The following is a 19217-nucleotide window of genomic DNA, read 5'->3' on the forward strand; positions in this document are numbered from 1 at the left end:
CCATGGCCTCCGGACACTCAGCCAGGGAGGAGGACTCTACCTCTGAACACATCCACCTGCTGTGTGGGATGGCTTATTGCTCACTCCACCTTGACTCACATCCCCATGAGCAGAGGAGTAAGGCCCAGAAACTGCAGGAGATGGAGCTCAAGGCTGAGGCCGAACCTCAGGGACTGCCACAACCCAGGGCTAGGACGCACCTGTGGAACAGATGAAACGCAGGCTAGTGATGCAGTGGGGGCTGTGGACTGGTATGGGAAGTGCACGTTGGGGCTTCATTTCATATTTGTTCATTTACTTCCCTTGCAACTCAGAGAGACAGGGAGATACAGAGAGTTCCCATCTGCTGGCTCACTCCTCAAAGGCCCACAGTGGTCAAGATTTGGCCAGGAAGCCTGGAACCCAGCTCAAAACCTCCCCTGTGGGCAGCAGGGACCCCAGGGCTTGGCCCTTCAGCTGTTGCCTCCCAGAGTGCACAGCAGCAGGAAGCTGGCACCAGGCTGCTCCAATACGAGACAGAGGCATCCCAGGCAGTGGATCCATGACTGACCAAATGCCCTCCTCGGGACTTGATTCGTTGATTCTCTATGAAAATGCACCTGTGATTCTAAAGGGGTGGGGAGCAGCTCATTCATTCATTCATTCATTCATTCAAAAGCCCCCTTTGAAACAGCTACTGTGTGCACAAGTGCCCTCGGGGCTGGAGGCACAGCAGTAAAAGGACCAGTGGATCCGGCTCCCTTGCAGACTCTGCCAGCCCTAGGGGACAGAAAATCAACAAGGGAAATATCACGTCCTGGCAAAAGCAAGCACTGAGCGAGCGTGGGAAGCCCCTGTGTCCTAGAGTGGGGTGTGGACTTGGGCACCTTTCCTTACGCAGGAGGCACCTAATCTCATAGTCCCTCTGAAGCCCAGGATTGGAGAGGAAAGAAGCAGCCAGGGTGACCAGCCCAGGGTGACCAGCCCAAGGATGACCAGCCCAAGGATGACCAGCCCAAGGTGACCTTCCCAAGGTGACCAGCCCAAGGTGACCATCCCAAGGTGACCATCCCAAGGTGACCATCCCAGGGTGACCAGCCCAAGGTGACCAGCCCAAGGTGACCATCCCAGGGTGACCAGCCCAAGGTGACCAGCCCAAGGTGACCAGCCCAGGGTGACCAGCCCAGGGTGACCAGCCCAAGGTGACCAGCCCAAGGTGACCATCCCAGGGTGACCATCCCAGGGTGACCAGCCCAGGGTGACCAGCCCAAGGTGACCAGCCCAAGGTGACCATCCCAGGGTGACCAGCCCAAGGATGATCAGCCCAGGGTGACCAGCCCAGGGTGACCAGCCCAAGGATGACCAGCCCAGGATGATCAGCCCAGGATGATCAGCCCAAGGTGACCAGCCCAGGGTGACCAGCCCAAGGATGACCAGCCCAGGGTGACCATCCCAAGGTGACCAGCCCAGGGTGACCAGCCCAAGGTGACCAGCCCAGAGTGACCAGCCCAGGGTGACCAGCCCAGGCGCATCTGAAGTCCAGCACACTGCTACTAGAGTGGTCGGGAGCCAGAGCTCAGCGACAGTGGGTGGCTGCCCTGCAAACTTCCCCCCCAACCCCCTTGCTCCTAATTCGATCCCCTCCTTTCTCCTCCTGTCCACCCACAGCCCTGCCTTGCTTCTCTCTCTGCTTATTTCTCTTTCCCCACCAGGATTTCCCATCACGCTGTCATTTCTTCACCATCTTTCAAGCTATAGCACGTGAACTGCCCCCAGTTGGGAAGCCCATGTTTAAAATGCTGTATCGATTGCGTTTATCCTGGGTGGTTTTGCTTTGCATCCCGGGGCAGGTGCTTTGAATGCGTTCTGTACCTCTCTTAGAGAAAAACGCACTGCGACAGCCTCCACACCTAAATCAAGCGATTTTACACGATGATATGACTCACATGATTCTGTTTTTCCACTGAAGTCACCATCCCCTAATAGAAGATGGCTCCCACCACTGGATTAGGGGATTAGAAGGAGATTGTCTCAAGGAATTTGGGGCCTGCGGGGCCAGGAGATGAGGAGGGGAGGCATGGATGCCAGCCAAGGTCGTGACCTCTGAGTCGCCTGGGATGCCCTGGGGCGCAGTCCGCTGTGCCGCTGGCTGGCGCCGGCCTTGCGGCTGGCGCTGCTGAGGTGGCACCAGGTATCCAGGAGGCTGAGGAAAGGCTGTGGGCTCAGCCTTGGGAGTGGCAGCCCTTGAGGAAGCTCTAGAGAGGTCCTTGGCATGAAGGGCAAAGTCAGGCATCCATCTATCGCCACCATGGTTACAGGTGCCTGTTCTTGCCAAGAAAGGAGAGGATTCCTATGTATGTGTGTATCTGCGTGCATGAGTGTACACTGTATATGGATATACATATATATGTGTTAATGCGTATTTGTGTATAAGTGCACATGTGTATACCTGTGCATATATGTGCACACATGTGTGCTCACGTGTGTAGTATTATGCATACATTTATGAGCATGTGCACACGTCCATGTTGTTCGTGCACACATGTGCACGAGTACTGTGTATGCACGTACATATGTGTGCACACTCATGTCAATATGTACATGTGCATTGCCTGTGTGTACCTGGCATGCATGCATTGTGTGTATGTGTGTGTGTATGTGTGAGCACTTGCAGCAAGCGCTGGGTCGGGTGGAGCAAGGAGCTGTGGAGCCCCTTCCACAGAGGCCTCTGCCTGGGAGGGGTGGGGAATCTATGGTATCACGCTCAGGGCTTGGCCTTCCTATCTGCCTCCCGGTGTCCCCACCCCTGGGCTTCAGGGAGGCTGAGGACATGCAGCATGGCAGGTGTCATGGGCACTGGGCTCGGCACCTGTCCCTCCCACTGCCCCTTCTCGGGAGGCCCCTTTTAGTGCCCGTTCTCAGTGCGTGGTGTCCAAGGAGAGGAAGGGCCGGGCAGGGGAGAGCTGGGAGGTGTCCAGCAAAACCTTTTATCTCCTTGATTTATTATTGGCCTGGGTGACAGCTGGGAATGGCGGGGGCGCCCTGGAGTGGGAGTGGTTGGAGCTGGGGTCATCCTAAGCTCCTGCGATGTCCCATGCCATCTGGTGGGGCCAGAGGGGAGGGCAGGGGAATGACATGAATGTCTCTGTGTGGCCTTTTCTCAGCCCCACCCTGAGCAAAATGTGGCGAGGCGCAGTGGGCCCTGAAGGGGTGTCTGACTTCAGACTCACTGGAAGCTCTGGCAGTGAAGGCCTGGCTGGTCACCAGCAGTCTGGCACTTTCTCTTTACACTGGCCCTGGACACGGGGCAACAGGGAGCACTTTCAGTCAGGGGAAGAGAGACTGAGCACAGAAAGTACTGTCCGTCATGATCCCTCAGTCAGGGCAGGACCAGAGACTTTGGCTGGGGACCCTGTAGCCATGTCCCCTGCTGGTATGTGATGCTAGTATGCTGTGCCATCTCTGCATTCCAGATGGCACCGCTGCTCCAGCCAGGGCCACACCGGAGCCCCCCAGACTCGGTGGCATGCAGGGTGGGGGAGGGGTCCTCTGGAGCCAAAGGACACTTACTCTGTACCCCTCCCCCACTGACAGCCTGACAGTGTAGGAAGGTCATGAGAGAGGAAGAGGAGGGAGGGGCAGAGGGAGCCAGTGCACTGAGCCTGGGTCCCCCAGAGACTGGATGTGTAGACTTGTATGTGAGAGGAGTGGGGGCAGCAGCTCCAGGGGGCCCAGGCTTGCAGGAAGCTCTCCCCAGGTCCTGCACCTGCCTGAATGTGGGTCCCCTGCAGCCAGCTCTCAGGGAACTGGAGTTTACAGAATCTGACCCAACACTCTCAGGTCACTGGGGAAGTGATGAGGTGGGGAGATAAAATCTCAGATGGGGACTTTTCACGGGACACACAAAGACCTGGGCTCTGCAGGTGGTACTGCCACCTCCCGGCATGCTCAGACTTGGTGTGTGGGGGCGAGGCGACGATGAGTCTCAGCCGTCAGCTGCCTAGGAAAGTGGAGCCACCAGGGGTACAGCATCCACAGTCGCCAGTTGCCCTTAATGGAACCCAGGCCCAGCCGGCTTTCCTGGTCACTGTGACCCAACATTCCAGGCCTAGAAGCCCCTTTGGCATGACCCTTTAAAAAAAAAAAAAGATTTATTTTATTTTTATTGGAAAGGTGGATATACAGAGAGGAGAGACAGAGAGGAAAATCTTCCATCCGATGATTCACTCCCCAGGCAGCTGCAATGGCTGGTGCTGAGCCAATCTGAAGCCAGGAGCCTCTTCCGGGTCTCCCACACGGGTGCAGGGTCCCAAGGCTTTGGGCCGTCCTCGACTGCTTTCCCAGGCCACAAGCAGGAAGCTGGAAGGGAAGCGGGGCTGCCAGGACTAGAACTGGCGCCCATATGGGATCCCGGGCGTGCAAGGCAAGGACCTTAACCACTGCGCCATCGCGCTGGGCCTGGCATGACCCTTTTGTAAGTGGGAAGAGGGGGCCCTTGGTTCCTCTGATGATGGCAACCAAGCCAACATCCCAGCTCTGTGGGGTATTGTTTGGGGAGGAGGGTTGTGTGAGCAGCATTGTCACACCATAGTCCCACAGTGACTGTTACAGAGGACACAGCCCACAAGAGCACCCCAAACTAAAATACTGAACAATGTGAGACCCTTAACATTCTTCCATGGTTGAAGAAGACCACTGAAAGACCATGGTGTTAGAGAGGGAGACTCAACATTATGAAGGTGCTAGCTCCCCCCAGACTGATCCAAAGACTTAATACAATTCTAACAGAATTCTGACAGGAATTGGGCACCCGAATTCCAACCTGTATGTAGGAAAACCAAGGGTGAAAAATAACCAAGGTGTTTCTAAAACTACAAGCTGCAGCAGGAGGACGTGTCCTACCAGGTGGCAAGACTTCTTATGATGTTTGAGTCATTGAGACAGTGGGTTCCTGGAGACAGAAAAACAGAGCTGTGGAAGAGCTAGCACCTAGCGGAGCCTGGCTTATTGCAGAGGCGGCATCTGATGTTAACACGGAAAGGGGTGGATTCTTCAATAAATAACACCGGGACAACTGGCTCTCGGGGAGAAGTACAACGAAATTGGATCCTATTTCACAGCACGCTCAGTGTCAGTTTCAGAAGGGGCAGAGATGAAAAGGAATCAAGCCAACCCTGTAAGGCTTTCAGAGGATAATAGAGAAAAATGCCTTTGACCTCAGCCTGACGGAAGACTGAACACACAGAAATCGTACCGAGCGAGATGGTAAATCTGCCTGCGTTGAAAGACCAAAAAGAGACAAAAGACTCAGCCGAAAAACAGCCAAAGGGCTCAATGGACCATTCAGTCTGTTTGCAGGGTGGGTACACACCTGTAGATTCCAGGCTGGAGAAAGACATTGAAACCCACAAGGAACGGGCACGGGGAGGGAGGGCATTGGAAGCTTTAGCCACAGCAAGATGCCGTCCTCCACGTCTCGGCTGGGCTCACCATGATGTGAGGACGGGCTGTGAGGAGGACGGTCCGTGCTCTGGGAAGCACACTGCCTGCCCCGCAGACTCCCAGCGCACCGAGGCATGGCGGAGAAGCCATCGTCTGTGATACTGGCATCTCGCATGGGTGCCATTTGTGTCCCAGCAGCTCCATTTCCCATCCAGCACCCTGTTAATGGCTTGGGAAAGCAGCAGAAGATGGCACAAGTGCTTGTGCCACTTGCTCTTTGTGTGGGCAACCCAGATGAAAGATCTCTTTCAAAATCAGTAAATATTTTTTAAAAAGCATGCACCTGCCCTTCACCTTGTTAATCCCATCCTGAGAGTCTCCTTACACGTACTTGAAGACACACTCAAGGGTGTTTATAGCAATATTAGCCCCAAATTGGAAGTGGCCCAATGCCCACAGGGAGTGGGGTTTACCAAGCTGGCATTCACTAATGGCAGAATACTGGGCAGCAGAGAAAATGAGCGTCAACTCTGATCTGTAAGAAGTAAGCCCTGATTGCCAGTGCATTGGCTCAACTAGGTAGGTCTCCGCCTCCAAACGTCAGCATCCCATATGGATGCAGGGTCGTGTCCCAGCTGCTCCGATTCACATCCAGCTCCCTGCTTGGGTCCTGGAAAAGCAGTAGAGGATGACTCAAGTCCTTGGGATCTGCATCAGTGTGAGAGACCCAGGAGAAGCTCCTGGCTCCTGGCTTCAGTTCGGCTCTGCTCTGGCCATTGTAGTCCTTTGGGGAGTAAACCAACAGAAGGAAGATCTTTCTGTCTCTCCTTCTCTCTATAAATCTGTTTTTTTCCAATAAAAATAAATAAATCTTAAATAAAAGTGAGCCCCAGAAGATATGATTCCACTCACACAAGTTCCCAAAACAGCTGAATTAAACAATATTGTCCAAGCACCCACAGTGCTGGTGAAATAACGGAAATGCAACGGAATGGGAAACTACAACCTGCTCGGCGGGCCGTGGGCTGTGGGAGTGCCCGTCAGGAGCCAGCAAGAGGCTGGAGGGACAGCCACGGCAGCTCCTGCGTGTCCCGAAGCCCCTTCCACACGTGTGACGTGTTTCATAAATGTTACAGAAGCAGGAGCAGGTTCAGCTCTTGCTGCTCCTGGGGGGGTGAGATCTGCTTGGCCGCGGGGGCAGGGCAATCATCTCTCTCTACACAGGACGTTCTGTCCCCACACCCACCCACACGTCACTCCTTGGGGGATGAGAGCTGGACAGCCAGGGCCACGGGGCTACCCACAGGGCTGGGGTGGGCCAGGCTATGGTTACCACCCACCCATGTCCAGCCACTCTCCTTGATCACGGTGCTGGCTGTCCACACATCCAGAAGGAGCCCTGTGGGCATCTTGCTACCACACCCCACATACCTGCTGTAGCCCTAGACAAATCCTCCCCTCCCTCACCAATGTGTCAGGGGAAGACAGCTCTCCTCATGGGCCCTAGGGTTCCTGGCCCACATGGGTCAAGGAAAGAAGGTGCCCCCCACCCCTCAAGTCAAGATCCCGGCCCTGAGCAGCTGGAAGCGCGAAGGAATGATCAGTCCCCTCTTCACACAGGCGGCCCATGAGTGGATGTCTGCAGGTCAGGTAGCAGGGGTGCTGTGGCCCCCAGGTGTTTCCAGCAGGAGCTCATCTGGGCACCTGGTGGGAGGAGGAACACAGCACTCAGGGTTCAGGGGCCACAGTCAGAGCACAAATGACTAGGGTGGGCCTGAGCTAGCTGGGTGCTGGCAGACATCTGGGGTCCTGCCTAAGGGGCTGCCATGGCAAAAGTTAATGGTGACAGCTGGGGTTCCTGGTAAGCAAGTTGAGGCAGAGGTGACCGGCGATGAGGCCAGGCAGAGACCAGAGAATGACAAAAGGTCTCTGTTATATGACAAATGGGGCATCACTCTTTGAGTTTGGGGTCTGGGGGTGGGCGCAAGAGGAACAACAGGATGGGGTCCCCAGGGGAGGCAGGTGAAGCCAATTGCAGTGTGGAGAGAGGTGATGCTGGTCCAGGGTTGGGTCAGGGGCCATGGGTTTGGAAGGAGAAGGACGGAAGACCAAAGGAGGCCTGATGACAAAGTAGATGCAGATGGCAGGCTGTTGATAGGTGGGCTCCTCCTGCCAAGGGGAGGCGATTGGTCCTCTTATCTCTTTCAGCCCACAGAAAGCAAAGGAAGATCAGAGGGTGAGGAGGCTGTGGGTGCTAGCTGCGTATTCCCGTTGTCCTCATGATCAACGGGACGTGCCCCATCTGGCGGAAGAGAAAGCCAAGGGTGTCTTTCCTTAGCTCAAGCTCCAAGGCTGAGTCCCCAGTGCGCAGTAAAAACAGGCAGTCAACTGAGTAGTTCCTCTCTGCTGCCATCTAGTGTACACTTTGGAAACGACACTCAGCAGAATCGTTCCTCTCCAAGGGCTCCTGAGCCAGTGGCCAAGAAAAATGCTGTCCACTGTGTGTCCACTGAGGCCCAAATATGCACTGGGCCCAAATATGCACCTCGGCACCTCGGGCCACCTTCCTGACACTTTTCTCTTACTTCCGGGGGCTGTTTCTGTTGGACACCACAAATGCGAGGGAATAAACCCAAGATTTATTTTGCAAATTCAAGAAGCAACCCCAAGGTACCACAGCAGAAATGAGGCTGCAGCTGAGAGCAGAGAGACCACAGTGAGACCAGCAGGAGCTGGACATTAGTCAGGGATGGCTGGCAGGCCCGGGTCCGGCTTGGGACTCAACTCCAGTCACAGCATTTGCAGGACGGGTTGAACACCAGACCTGCAGGGCAGTGCTGCTGGAACAGTCGACCCCCCACACAGGTGTAGAAGCTGTTCCGGTCCCCAGGGTTGGGGTACAGCCCATTGGCCTGGCCCTGGCAGAAGGCGTCCGGTCCGGGGCTGGGGTTCTGCTCAGGTTTGGAGGGCTGCCCCTGGGTGGGAACTTCAGGTTTCGGAGTGGTAGAAGGTCCAGTTGGAAGACCTGGGAAGACAACGCAGATACAACGGAGGCCCCTTCCCCACCCAGGATTACCCAAACCCATAGACTACACACAGAGGCGCACCCCACTGGCCGCTGGCAGACACAATTGTGGAGCCCAGCCACACCCATGGCAGCCCACGGCCACATCCTCCACAAAGAGCTGGGTGATGGTTTTCTCCTTTGCCCGTGGGCAAGCAGCTAATCCTGTGTCAAGGAGCCACCCCCCACCCTCCCGCCCGCCATCCTGGTTTCCACACCCTGGGAAACATTGCTACAGCGGAAGCAGAAAGAAACTCATTTCAGCAGCTTCCTCAGCTCCTGGGGTGCAACTAGGACGTCACAGAGGTGAGGCAAAGTGTTTGCCTCAGAAAGACTGGGGTCTTGCAAGTGGGTGTACTCCACTGGCAAGCAAGGCCACCATGCCCCTGCCTCTCCCCCGTCAGCTCCTTACTTACCAAGCTCTTGGTGCAGAGTGCGGATGAGGGGGTACGGGCCCTGGTTGCAGAAGGAGCCCCGGAAGTCATCCAGATCCACTGTCCAGACCATGGCCCCGCCGAGCCCCATCTGCCTTAGGTAGCTGACCTGCATGGGGAGCAGTGGGGAGGCTGGCTGCCAAAGCCTGCAGCCTGGCTTCCCCACCTCAACACCTACTGCTCCAGTGCCTCCCCGACCCCCCTCTCTCCCCGAGGCTGACCCCAAGCTCTGTCTGGCTGGCTGGAGCAGGATCTGGGTGGAGCGACCGCATAGATTCTCTGCTTGCTCTTGCTGACATGGTCAGTGTTGGCCACAGAGAAGAACCAACAAGCCCCCAGATGGATTCAAGCTTGGCCTCCCTGACCCCATTCTCCTGAGTGCCCCTCTTCCTCCTCCTCGCTCCCTGGGACCTGCAGGATTCTCCCAGAGCGAGGCTGGGGGTAGCCCCTGTCCTGCTGGTAGCACCTCACTTTCTGCATCCTCCCGAGCTCAGGAGCCCTGCCAGTGCCAGGGTGGCACTCTGCCCTTCTTCCCTGCCACACCTTGGCCTATGGGGCTTCCTCCAAGAATGTCCAGCCTTGAGATTCCCATTGACCTCCCTCCATGCCCCCTTCGCCACCTCCCCCCACCATCCCACCACCAGTCCTACAGGGAACTGATTGGAATGAATGGCAGGCCGGCAGCTCCCTGTCGGAGCTGACCAGCTCACAGAAAAGACAAGTGTGCAAACTGGTATGTGCCACATAACCATGATCTGATCACCAACAGGCTGCTTACGGGGTGACTATGAGAATATACTAGAAGAGCAACCATTACGAGCGCTGAGTCCAGTACCAGCTGCTCCACTTCCCATCCAGCTCCCTGTTAACGCCCTTGGGAAGGCTGTGGAAGATGGCCTGAGTGCTTGAGCCGAGCCCCTGCCAGTCACATGGGAGACCCGGAAGGAGTGTCCCTGCAGCACATGTCTGTGCTGGTGTGAATAAACCCAGTAGTGCCCGCAGCAGGGTATGGTGCACGGCACTGGATGGCGGAGGGCAGCTGCTGGCCCTGCTTGGTGCACTTATCCCAGAGCGCCCTCCTACTCATGTAAACCTAAGCTTGCTGTGAAACAGGAGACCCGCTGACTCCGCAACGGACTGGGTGTCCAGAGGCCACGTCATCTAACGGACCTACTCCATGTAAATGCGTGCCAGCCCCTCTGTGGCAGGTGCGTCACGACTGAGTTGCCCGTCACGTGCTGTACGGCTGTGGATGCACCAAACGCTCGGGGCCATCTAAGCTGGACAGACGGAGGAGGGGACGAAGCAGGAAACAAAGGAATCCCGGCATCTGAGAAGGCACCAGACACTGCCGACGGGCAGAAGAGACTCATGTCCCTCGCCACCCGCGATTTTTCTCTTCGTGGGTCTGGGGAATCTGTACTTAACAAAGTGCAAAGCCCTTAGAGGGGCCTCTGGGTGTCATGTCGGGTCCTTGTGTCTTTTCTCCACTAGAGGTGTTCATGGCACCAAGTGCAAGCACATAGGACATAGACGAGGGTCCTGGGAGAGGTTCTGGGTGCTGTCCCCTTCAGTGTTATCTGCCTGGGACCACCCTCCCTCCTCCAGCATTGCCGGCACTCACCTTCGCTTTGAAGCTCTCCACATCATCAAACCCAACCCACTGGTTACCCCGGGAGGCACAGGGCACCTTTTGCTCATTGATTCTGTACGCATCCCAGGAGCAGACCTGTGGGAGGAGAGGGCAGCCTCAGGGAACAGGGGGCAACTGTCTTCCTTGCCACAGGGGACCCTACATTGGAAAGCTCTAGAATGGGGAGCCTGGGGGCCAAGGAGGTTCTAGAATGATCAGCCTGAAGCTCCCAGGCTTGAAGATCCGCCCAGGATGGCGGGGCCCTGGTGGTAATCTCACACTGAATTGTATGCATCCTGTTCAGCACCCTGGCTCAGAAACCATGGGAGAAGCCCTCCCCACCACACCCCTACTCCCAGGCAGCCCCTGTCCTGGTCTTCCTACCTCATAGTAAGCCAGAAGTCCTGCTTCCTTGGTGAAGGGGCCGGGAACACCAGGTCCTAGGGCTGGGGCCCCCACGCCGCTGTCGGATGAGAAGGCCAGCGTGAAGGACCGCCCATAGGTGGGCATGCCAAGCATCAGCTTGCTGGCAGGGGCCCCCTTCTGCAACCACTGCCTTACAGCTGCATCCTGGGGTGCAGAAGGAGTCTGGGTTAGTTGGTCCTGCCTTGAGGGCAGGTTAGCTTGCTCTGGGACCTGTTGTCAGAGTGTCCAGGCTCCAGCGGCAGAGGTAGGAGGGTTGGGACTCCTCGGGCAGAGCCTCCTTGTCCCCCTCATCCATTCCAGCCTGCCTTGACCCTTCACCCCTGGTGGGAGAGGCTTCTGGGTGCTGAGCCAAGGAACAAGGCATGAATTTTGGAACTCCGACCAGAGGAGCCAGCCGTGCTGAGGAAACGACCATGGAGAGTCCTCCCCCGGGCTGGACGCTAGCTATTCCCCAAGGCCCTAGTGACCTGCACCCTCTGAGCACTTAGCCACACTGGCTGTGCAGGGCTCACTCCGCTGCCTTTCTCCCTGTGGGTCTACACGCTGTATTTCCCATCAGCCTGGAGCCTTTGGAGGGTGGAGTCCAGCCTTCTCCTCCGTCCTCCTAAACTAAATGACCCTTTGGGCAAGTTTGGGACCCCCACCCATGGCCAGTAGAAGGCCTCCCTTGCCTCTCAGCGTCTTGGTGCCTCCCCATGCGGGGGGAGGGGAGGGTCCCCAAGTATACAGCTCCCTCCAAACCCCATGTTTTTCCAGATGGGGATGTGACACTTGGGTGCCTGACTTAGCAGCCCAGCCAAGGCTGTCCTTCCACCCTCCTCTTGTGAGCAATCACTGGCCATTCCTGACTTCATGTGGGTACCCAGAAACTATTCCGATGACTCGGTGAGCGGCTCGGGGAGGGCTAATCTGAGGTCCCCCAGGGATGCCAGCCCCTTGGGAAGCTGCTGGCTCTGAGAACACCTTCCAGAAGGCCGGCCATGTGCACCCCAGGACTGGGAGGAAATGGGCTGGGGACTGTGCAGGAAGCAGGAGTGCGAAGGCTGCAGGCCCCAGTGTGAAGGGGGTTCCCGCTCAGGGATGGGTTTGCCGCATGCACTGCCAGCTGAGACGCCCCATGGATGGGAGGTATCTCTCAGAGGCAGCACAGGACAGGGGCGCCAGGTTGGAAACACCAGGTTCAGGTCCACCCCCACCACTCACCACGTTGTTGTCCGCCGCTGCCCCGCTCTCTCCCTGCCGCCTGTAGAGGGGGCTATTGTGCCCTGTGACCTTCTCCCAGGAGCCATGGAAGTCATAGGCCATGAGGTTGATGAAATCCAGGTTCCTGCGTTGAGTTGGGGAGCAGGGAGGGGCGGCTGGTCAGGGGTGCTCCCTCCTGCCCCTCCCCCCATGCGGTGTGAGGACTCAAGAGCCACCCTGGGGGTCCAAAAGGGGACCCTGGGTGCAGCACTCCCACTGGAGGCTGTAGCATTCTCCCTGCCCCATGTCCTCAACCCCTGGGATCCGTCCTGCCCACTCAGGATCCCTGTACTGCACTGGAGGGGCTGTCGGTCCTATGCCAACCCAGTCCAGGCTGTTGGGGACATCTGGGGAGGAGCCAGCAAACGAGAGACTCTTCTCGCCCCAGTGTTACTAAGTAGTAGTAATAATTCAAATACCAAACATGAGTTTCAGGGCAGAGGTCAAAGACCTAGAGAGAAGGTTCTAGAAGCAGAGAGTGGTACAAGCGTGAGATGCTGGTGAAGGGGCAGAGTTCTTGGCAGAGTCACATTCACAGAAGTCCTGCTCCACTCCTGAGATGGGGTGGGGGTCTTGCCCACCTCAAGGGCCCCAGTCATCCTCCTCTGAGACTCACACTGCCAGCTTGTCCACCTCGTAGCCCGCGTCCACGACGTCTCGCCCGCTAGCAACGGCTGCACTCAGGAGGAGTCGCTGCTTGCCTGAGGCCTGGGCCTCTTGCTGGAAGGCGCTGGCCAGGTCCTGCAGGCACAGCTTGGGGTAATCTCCTGGAGAGGAGTGGGACAGGCAGCCGCAGGCACCCCCACCAGCGGGCAGTCCACGCTCAGCAGGCCCAGAGCTGACCCAGCAGATCAAGGGACCACGCTTCCCCCTGGGTCCCCAGGCAGCCATGGCTGTACCTGCACCAGAGCTGTGAAAAGCTGCTTGTCCGTTGCTGGGCTCCCCCTGCTTCCAGGGTACTCCCAGTCAAGGTCAAGGCCATCGAAGCCGTGCTGGCGCAGAAATGTGATGGCCGAGTTGACAAAGATCTGACGGGTGCTGGCAGTGGCCACCATCTCTGAGAACCTGAGAGGTGACAGAGGGAGGACTTAGCCTGCTGTGGGTGGCAGAGTCACCCACCTCCACATGGAGGCCACTGGGGCATCAGAGCTACTGGGTCCAGGCAGGGGGTGAGGCTGGGACAGGGATGTGTGTTGCTGGCTTGCGGGCCTCCAGACAACCTAGACAGACTCCACCCCAAACACTTACATTTCAGGAATGGGTTGACTTAACAGGGGTTCCAGCTTCCTCAGATACCACCCACCCCAAACCTACCACCGTGGCCCCTGCCCTTCACGAAGGTGTGTAAAGGAAGAGGACTCCGTTTCTGAGCTTGGAAGGGAAGGAGGCTCAATGAGGACACCCAGACCAGCGTGGCAAACCCCTCGGGGTGAGGTGGGGTGGGGTGCCTGACTGAGCTGGGAGTTCAGGGTCAAACCCGCAGACCAGAGCTCTGTCTTTCTCTATCTCCCCGCCTCCCAAGTAAATGAGCAACAATTTGAAAGGAAAAAAAAATTAAAAGCAAAGAAGGCCCTAGAGATTCGGCAGCTGTTGAGCTCTACAGACTGGCACTAATTCATTTTCTTTTTATTAATGTATGATTACATTTAGGTAGCCGCAGCTCTTAGTAAAAGGTGCCTAAAACACTACACTAAAAATCCCACCTTTCAATATGAAACTTGCTGGGACTGCATTGTGACACGGTGGATAAAACTGCCACCTGTGCTGCCAGCATCCCACATGGGTGCTGCCTTAAATCCTGGTTGTGCCGCTTTAGCTCCAGCTCCTTGCTAATGTGTTTGGGAAAGCGGCAGAGGATGGCCTAAGCAGTGGAGCGCCCCTGTATCCACACGGGGGACCCGGAAGAAGCTCCGGGCTCCTGGATTTGGCCTGGCACAGCCCTGGCCGTTTGCAGCCGCTGGAAAAGTAAACTGATAGATGAAAGATGTCTGTGTCTCTCCTCCTCCTCCTTCTCCTCTTCCTCTCCCTCTCTCTCTTTCAGTCAAGTAAAAAATAAATCTCTAAAAAAAGTTTAAAAATCTGCATAGAAGTCTTATTTTTGGAAGAAGAGTCACCATTCCCAACTGCTTCTTTAAAAAGGCTCAATTTCTAGAAAGTAAAGACGTAGGAACCAGAATTTTTGGATTTTCTAGGAAAAATCTAGTTCCAAATAGTCTATTCCATTACCTTCCCAACTCATCAGAAATGCTTCAGAAATGCCAGCATGTTGGTATCTGGTGTCTGGCTGCATTGTATGCCCAGAAAGAGAACGAAAACTCCTTCCCACCTGAGGCGTCCCATTTTATGGTTCAGAAAAGAAAGACACTGTGTTGTCTGGGGTCCTTGGCGCCTCTGCCTTTCCCCGTTCCCTAAGAGGTCAGAAGTTCTCTCGTTGCATTTAGATCCGTGTCTCTGTCAGGACTGACCTGTCACAGCCTAGAGCCGTGTCACTCGGCTGTCCTCTGGACAGAAGGCCGACTCCACACTGCAGTTCCTCTCCCTTCCCCTGGCCACTCCTCAGCCTGGTCCCTCTCCCCAGCCAGGGGCTCTCTCTAGCAGGTGCACCAGGTCCTCCATGCAGGGTCCCCTGCCCCCAACCTACTCACTTTTGGGTGCCGAAGTTCCAGCCCCCGACGGCTAGCAGAGTTTTCAGGGCGGGGTTCCTGGCCGAGACAAGACACACAAATGATTCACTCTGCCATCCCCCAGGGCTCCTGGGGGCACTGTGGGGTGGTGAGGGCCTTGGCGTGAGGCCGCCTAAGACCCTGGGTAACCCATTGTGGGCGCTGTAGGGGAGAAACTAGAGCCTGGGAAGGAAACGCTTCATCCAGGGCCCTTGCTTTATTCCTGACACCAGGGCCCTGTGCATCGCAGCAGAGAAGCCGCCTGCTCGTGTACACGTAATGCTTATCCACAGGCTGCTATTCCAGAAAAATCACTGTGGATTGAAGGCTGGGTGGGGGCAGTGGGAAAGAGACACAGGCTCCTAATTCCTGGATCTCAGGGTGTTTTAGCATCCTATATCCACGCCTGCCTCTTCCACACAAGCTCAGAAGAGCCATGCAGTCTGCCCAGGGCCTCAGTGCCACCTAGCTCGTCAATAGAGGGACACAGCATCTTGGGGGTGACGGTCCCCTCCCTCCAGCTCCCTTGACCCCTGCGACGCACGTCTGCTTCAGGCTGTTGAGCTCCTGGTAGCGTGTGATGTCCCTGTCTTCCAGGGGGCTCAGCTGGTGTCCGCTCATGCCGGCAAAGGCGTAGATAAGGTGGCTGCACAGGCCGGTGTTTACATCTCTGGGCAAGAAGCGAGCTGGCCCCTCTCTGTCCTGGGCCCAGCTGGAGAAGTAGCAGACCAACCGCATAGCAGCTCCTGGCCCTTTGGGGCGAGGGAAAGGAATGGCCATCAGAAAACAGTGCCCGGCAGTGTGCTTTGCACACCTTCTGTAAGCCAAGGGCCCTGGCAGCACGGGTGGTGTCATTGAGGTGGGTGTTTGGGGGTGGTAGCTACAAGCACTGCTTGGGGTACCTGCATCCCACATCAGGCTGCGTGGGTGTGATTCCTGTCTCTGCTTCCCTTCCAGCTTCCTGCTATGGTGCACCCTGGGAGTCAGCGGCTGAGGGCTCACACATGTGGGGCCCCATCACCCATGTGGGAGATCCGGCTGCATTCCCAGGCTCCTGGCTTTGGCCTGACACAGCTGCAGCTGTTTTGGGCATTTGAGGAGTGAGCCAGGGGCTGGGCGATCTGTCTGTCTCTGCCTTTCAAATAAGTGAAAGGAAAGAAATGTTTGCTTTGGAGGCTGGGGCTGTGGCATGTTAAGCTAAGCTTCTGCTTTTGGTGCTGCTATCCCATATGGGTACCAGTGGGAGTCCTGGCTGCCCCACTTCCCATCCAGCTCTCGGCTTGTTGTCTGAGAAAGCAGTGGAGAATGTCTCAAGTCCTTGGGCCCCTGTACACAAATAAAAGACCTGGAAGAAACTGGGGACTCCTGACTTCGGATCAGCTCAGCTCGGGCCATTGCAGCCATTTGGGGAGTGAACCAGCAAACGGAAGATCTCTCTCCCCTTCCTCCTCTAAAGCTGCCTTTCAAATATTACACTTGATCTTAGCCAAAAGGCTGAGAAGTGATCTGCCTTTTAAATGAAAATGAAAGTTAAAGAAAAAAACTAAAAGAGAAAAAATGCTAGCTTAACATTAAAAAAAGAAGAAGAAGACATGTGGGCCCGACGTGGTAGCCAAGTGGCTAAATCCTTGCTTTGCAGGCACCAGGATCACATATGGGTGCCGATTTGTGTCCCAACGTCTCTACTTCCCATCCAGCTCCCTGTCTGTGGCCTGGGAAAGTAGTCAAGGATGGCCAAAAGCCTTGGGACCCTATACCCACATGTGAGACCCAGAAGAGTCTCCTGGCTCCTGGCTTCAGATTGGTTCAGCTCCAGCCATTGTGGCCTTTTGGGGAGTGAACCAGTGGATGGAAGATCTTTCTGCTCTTTCTCTCTATATCTCTAACTTTCCAATAAAGATAAAAAAGAAGACATGTGCGTTTTGGGGCAGCATTTCACAGACAGGAAAGTGAGTTTTAGAAATAGTTATTTTTATTTGAAAGGCAGAGTTCCAGGGAGAAGGAGAAAAAAGGAGAGAGATCCTCCATCTTCTGGCTCACTACCCAAATGGCCGCAACAGCTGGAGCCAGGAGCTTCCTCTGGATCTCCCATTTGGGTACAGGGGTGCAAGGACTTGGACCATCCTCTGCTGCCTTCCCAGGCCATAAGGAGGGAACAGGATGGAAAGTGGAGCATATGTGAGGGTGAGCCAGCACTCATACAGGAGGCTGGCACCACAAGCAGAAGCCCAACTCAGCACTCCACGGTGCCAGCCCCATGAACATTTTCAGAGGTCAGGCAGGGATGCTCAGGACCCCGTGCCCAACCTCACTGCCTCTTCAGAAACCAAGGCTCACCAGCTGTGCACCTGCCCCTGTCAGCCCCACCATGCAGGGGGAGCAGAGCAGGGGCCCACGTATCCTCAGCGTCCTTGAATGCCACCAGGCTCAGAGGCCTATCTTTTGGGGCAGTTCCCATGTGAGGCTTAGGGGAGACCGGACCTGACCCTTCTGCTGGGAGACTCCAGCAGGCTCCTTTAAACACGAGCGAGAAGGGGCAGGAGGAGCCAGTTCCGGCCCAGGTGCATGCTCCCTCCTCTTGCATCTCGAAGCATTTGCTCCCTCGCATTCTCTACCATAGAGACGGGGTGTAGGGCTCATCCATGGCATCTGCTACCATGCGTGGGAAGACTGTGCTGGGGGCCCGGCTGCTTCCAGGGCTATTTCTGTAGCCCCAGCTGTTCCCTCCTGTGTGGGTGGGATGGGGATAACAGGTGCATGCCACACCACAACCCATCTCGAAGTCAGGGTGAGGGTCTGAGGGCTCAGCCTGCCCAGGGCCACTGGTGGTGGGGAAAGGCCTGGGGTCCAAGCTGTTGTAGGTGCCCTGGTGACCTCTATTTGACATGACAGGAGCCCCAGCCTTCCTCCCCCAGGCTCTGTATCCCAACGGTTCAACAGAAGCAGGGGTGCGGTTCTTGCTAAGCCAAGGTGCCTCCTTTCTCCACCACTGAAGTCTGCTGCAAGGACGATACACCTGCCCCAGCTGCTGTCACACCCACAGGGACATGCATTCAGGCCTGAGAGGACACAGGAAGGCCAGACACAGGGTGATGCAGAAGCTGCCCCATGGACAGGCAGGGGCCCAGTGAGCAGGTGAGGGGGCAAGGGTCTTTCTGGGACCCAGACGTCTGTAGGGTTCAGCTTAGAATCCGAGCCAGGAGGGTCAGGGAGAGGACCAAATGGACCAAGGACCAGGTTGCTTACCCCACTGGGCCATCAGCAGAACCATGACACCTGAGGAGACACACAAGAGGCTGAGGTTACCACGACATCATCCTCAGCACCTCAGGCCTGTGTGCTTCTAGAAGCACAAGAGGAGGAGGGAACAGGATGTCCTGGCTCTGAATGGATCTGACTTTCTCCTCCCATACGTGAGGCCAGTATGTGAGACAGACACACGCACTACCACTTCCACCCACAGCCACCAAGACGCAGGATAGACCTTGAACTGATGGTTGAATGGTAAAGGTAAGGGGGCATATATATACACTGCATCTCTTCTGGCTATGGAAAAGAATGGGATCTTGATGTTTATGAATCCGAGATGGTAATGTGATGTGAAATAAGCCACACTCATGCAAATGAAGACCAACGTTCTCTCTTTCGGATGTGGAAGCCACATTGAGGTCCCCCAGTGTCACGGCCCCTAGTGTTGTGGTCCCCAGTGTTGTGGCCTGCAATCTCGCATCTTTGGTAGAAAGAGCCTGAGGTGAACCTGCAGGAGGGGGGCAGCTGGGGAGCTTGGGTAAGACTCATGCCCTCCCAGGGCCTCTAGGCCGCCTATGGCTGTAGCAGAGAACCACAGCGATGACAGCCCCACCTCCCCACAGCTCCCCGGACCTGGCCCAGTCTCCCTGACAATGCACCCCACGTACCTGCCTGGAACAAGAAGCGTGCCATGCTGGAAGCCAAGAGGCAGAGGGCAACACCGCACACCCACCTTTCAAGATCCTACCCTGCTGTTCTGGTCTGGCTGTCTCATCCCAGCCCAGCCATACATGTTGAAATATGGTGAGAGGGACTGGGGTGGCACATGGGGAGGCAGACATCAAACAACGTGGATTGGGCAACCCTGACACAATGACCTTTGGCAATTCTGACTTTGTGAAATCTGATCTAACCTGCCCTTTATGCTTCTGTACAAAATGCTTTGCCAGTTTCCTGCTTTTTGGGCCAGATCACTAGGCTAACATGTCCTGCCAGCAACTCTGGGTTCCAGGAATCACTGTTGTATGATTTATTCACCGTTGTTCCTATGACTGTCTCCTCTGGTTGCTCAAGCCCACCCACTG

General features: G+C 56.1%; 1 protein-coding gene across 1 annotated transcript; it reads right to left on the reverse strand.

Annotated features, from left to right (window-relative positions):
* Positions 1-8043: 8043 nt before the first annotated feature.
* CHIT1 (chitinase 1) lies at positions 8044-18920 on the reverse strand. Its single transcript, XM_040985479.1, has 11 exons — positions 18801-18920; positions 18130-18159; positions 15428-15635; positions 14866-14922; positions 13120-13285; positions 12837-12961; positions 12182-12305; positions 10937-11122; positions 10544-10648; positions 8902-9028; positions 8044-8446 (listed from the first exon to the last, which is right to left on the reverse strand). Exons 1-11 carry the CDS (start codon positions 18823-18825, stop codon positions 8202-8204), a joined length of 1398 nt encoding a protein of 465 aa, XP_040841413.1. The 5' UTR covers positions 18826-18920; the 3' UTR covers positions 8044-8201.
* Between the last annotated feature and the right edge of the window lie 297 nt (positions 18921-19217).

The sequence above is a fragment of the Ochotona curzoniae genome, unplaced genomic scaffold (assembly GCF_017591425.1).
Source record: "Ochotona curzoniae isolate NIBS_2020 unplaced genomic scaffold, NIBS_Ocur_1.0 contig_430, whole genome shotgun sequence".
NCBI classification, from domain to species: Eukaryota; Metazoa; Chordata; class Mammalia; order Lagomorpha; family Ochotonidae; genus Ochotona; species Ochotona curzoniae.

Excerpts from the sequence above, each read along its gene's own strand:
- CHIT1 (XM_040985479.1), bottom strand. The coding sequence starts at position 18,825 with ATGGCACGCTTCTTGTTCCAGGCAG. Across the intron at positions 11,123-12,181 it reads CAGCGGCGGACAACAACGTG|GATGCAGCTGTAAGGCAGTG; the intron begins GTGAGTGGTGGG and ends TCTGCACCCCAG. Across the intron at positions 8,447-8,901 it reads CACTCTGCACCAAGAGCTTG|GTCTTCCAACTGGACCTTCT; the intron begins GTAAGTAAGGAG and ends TTGTCTTCCCAG.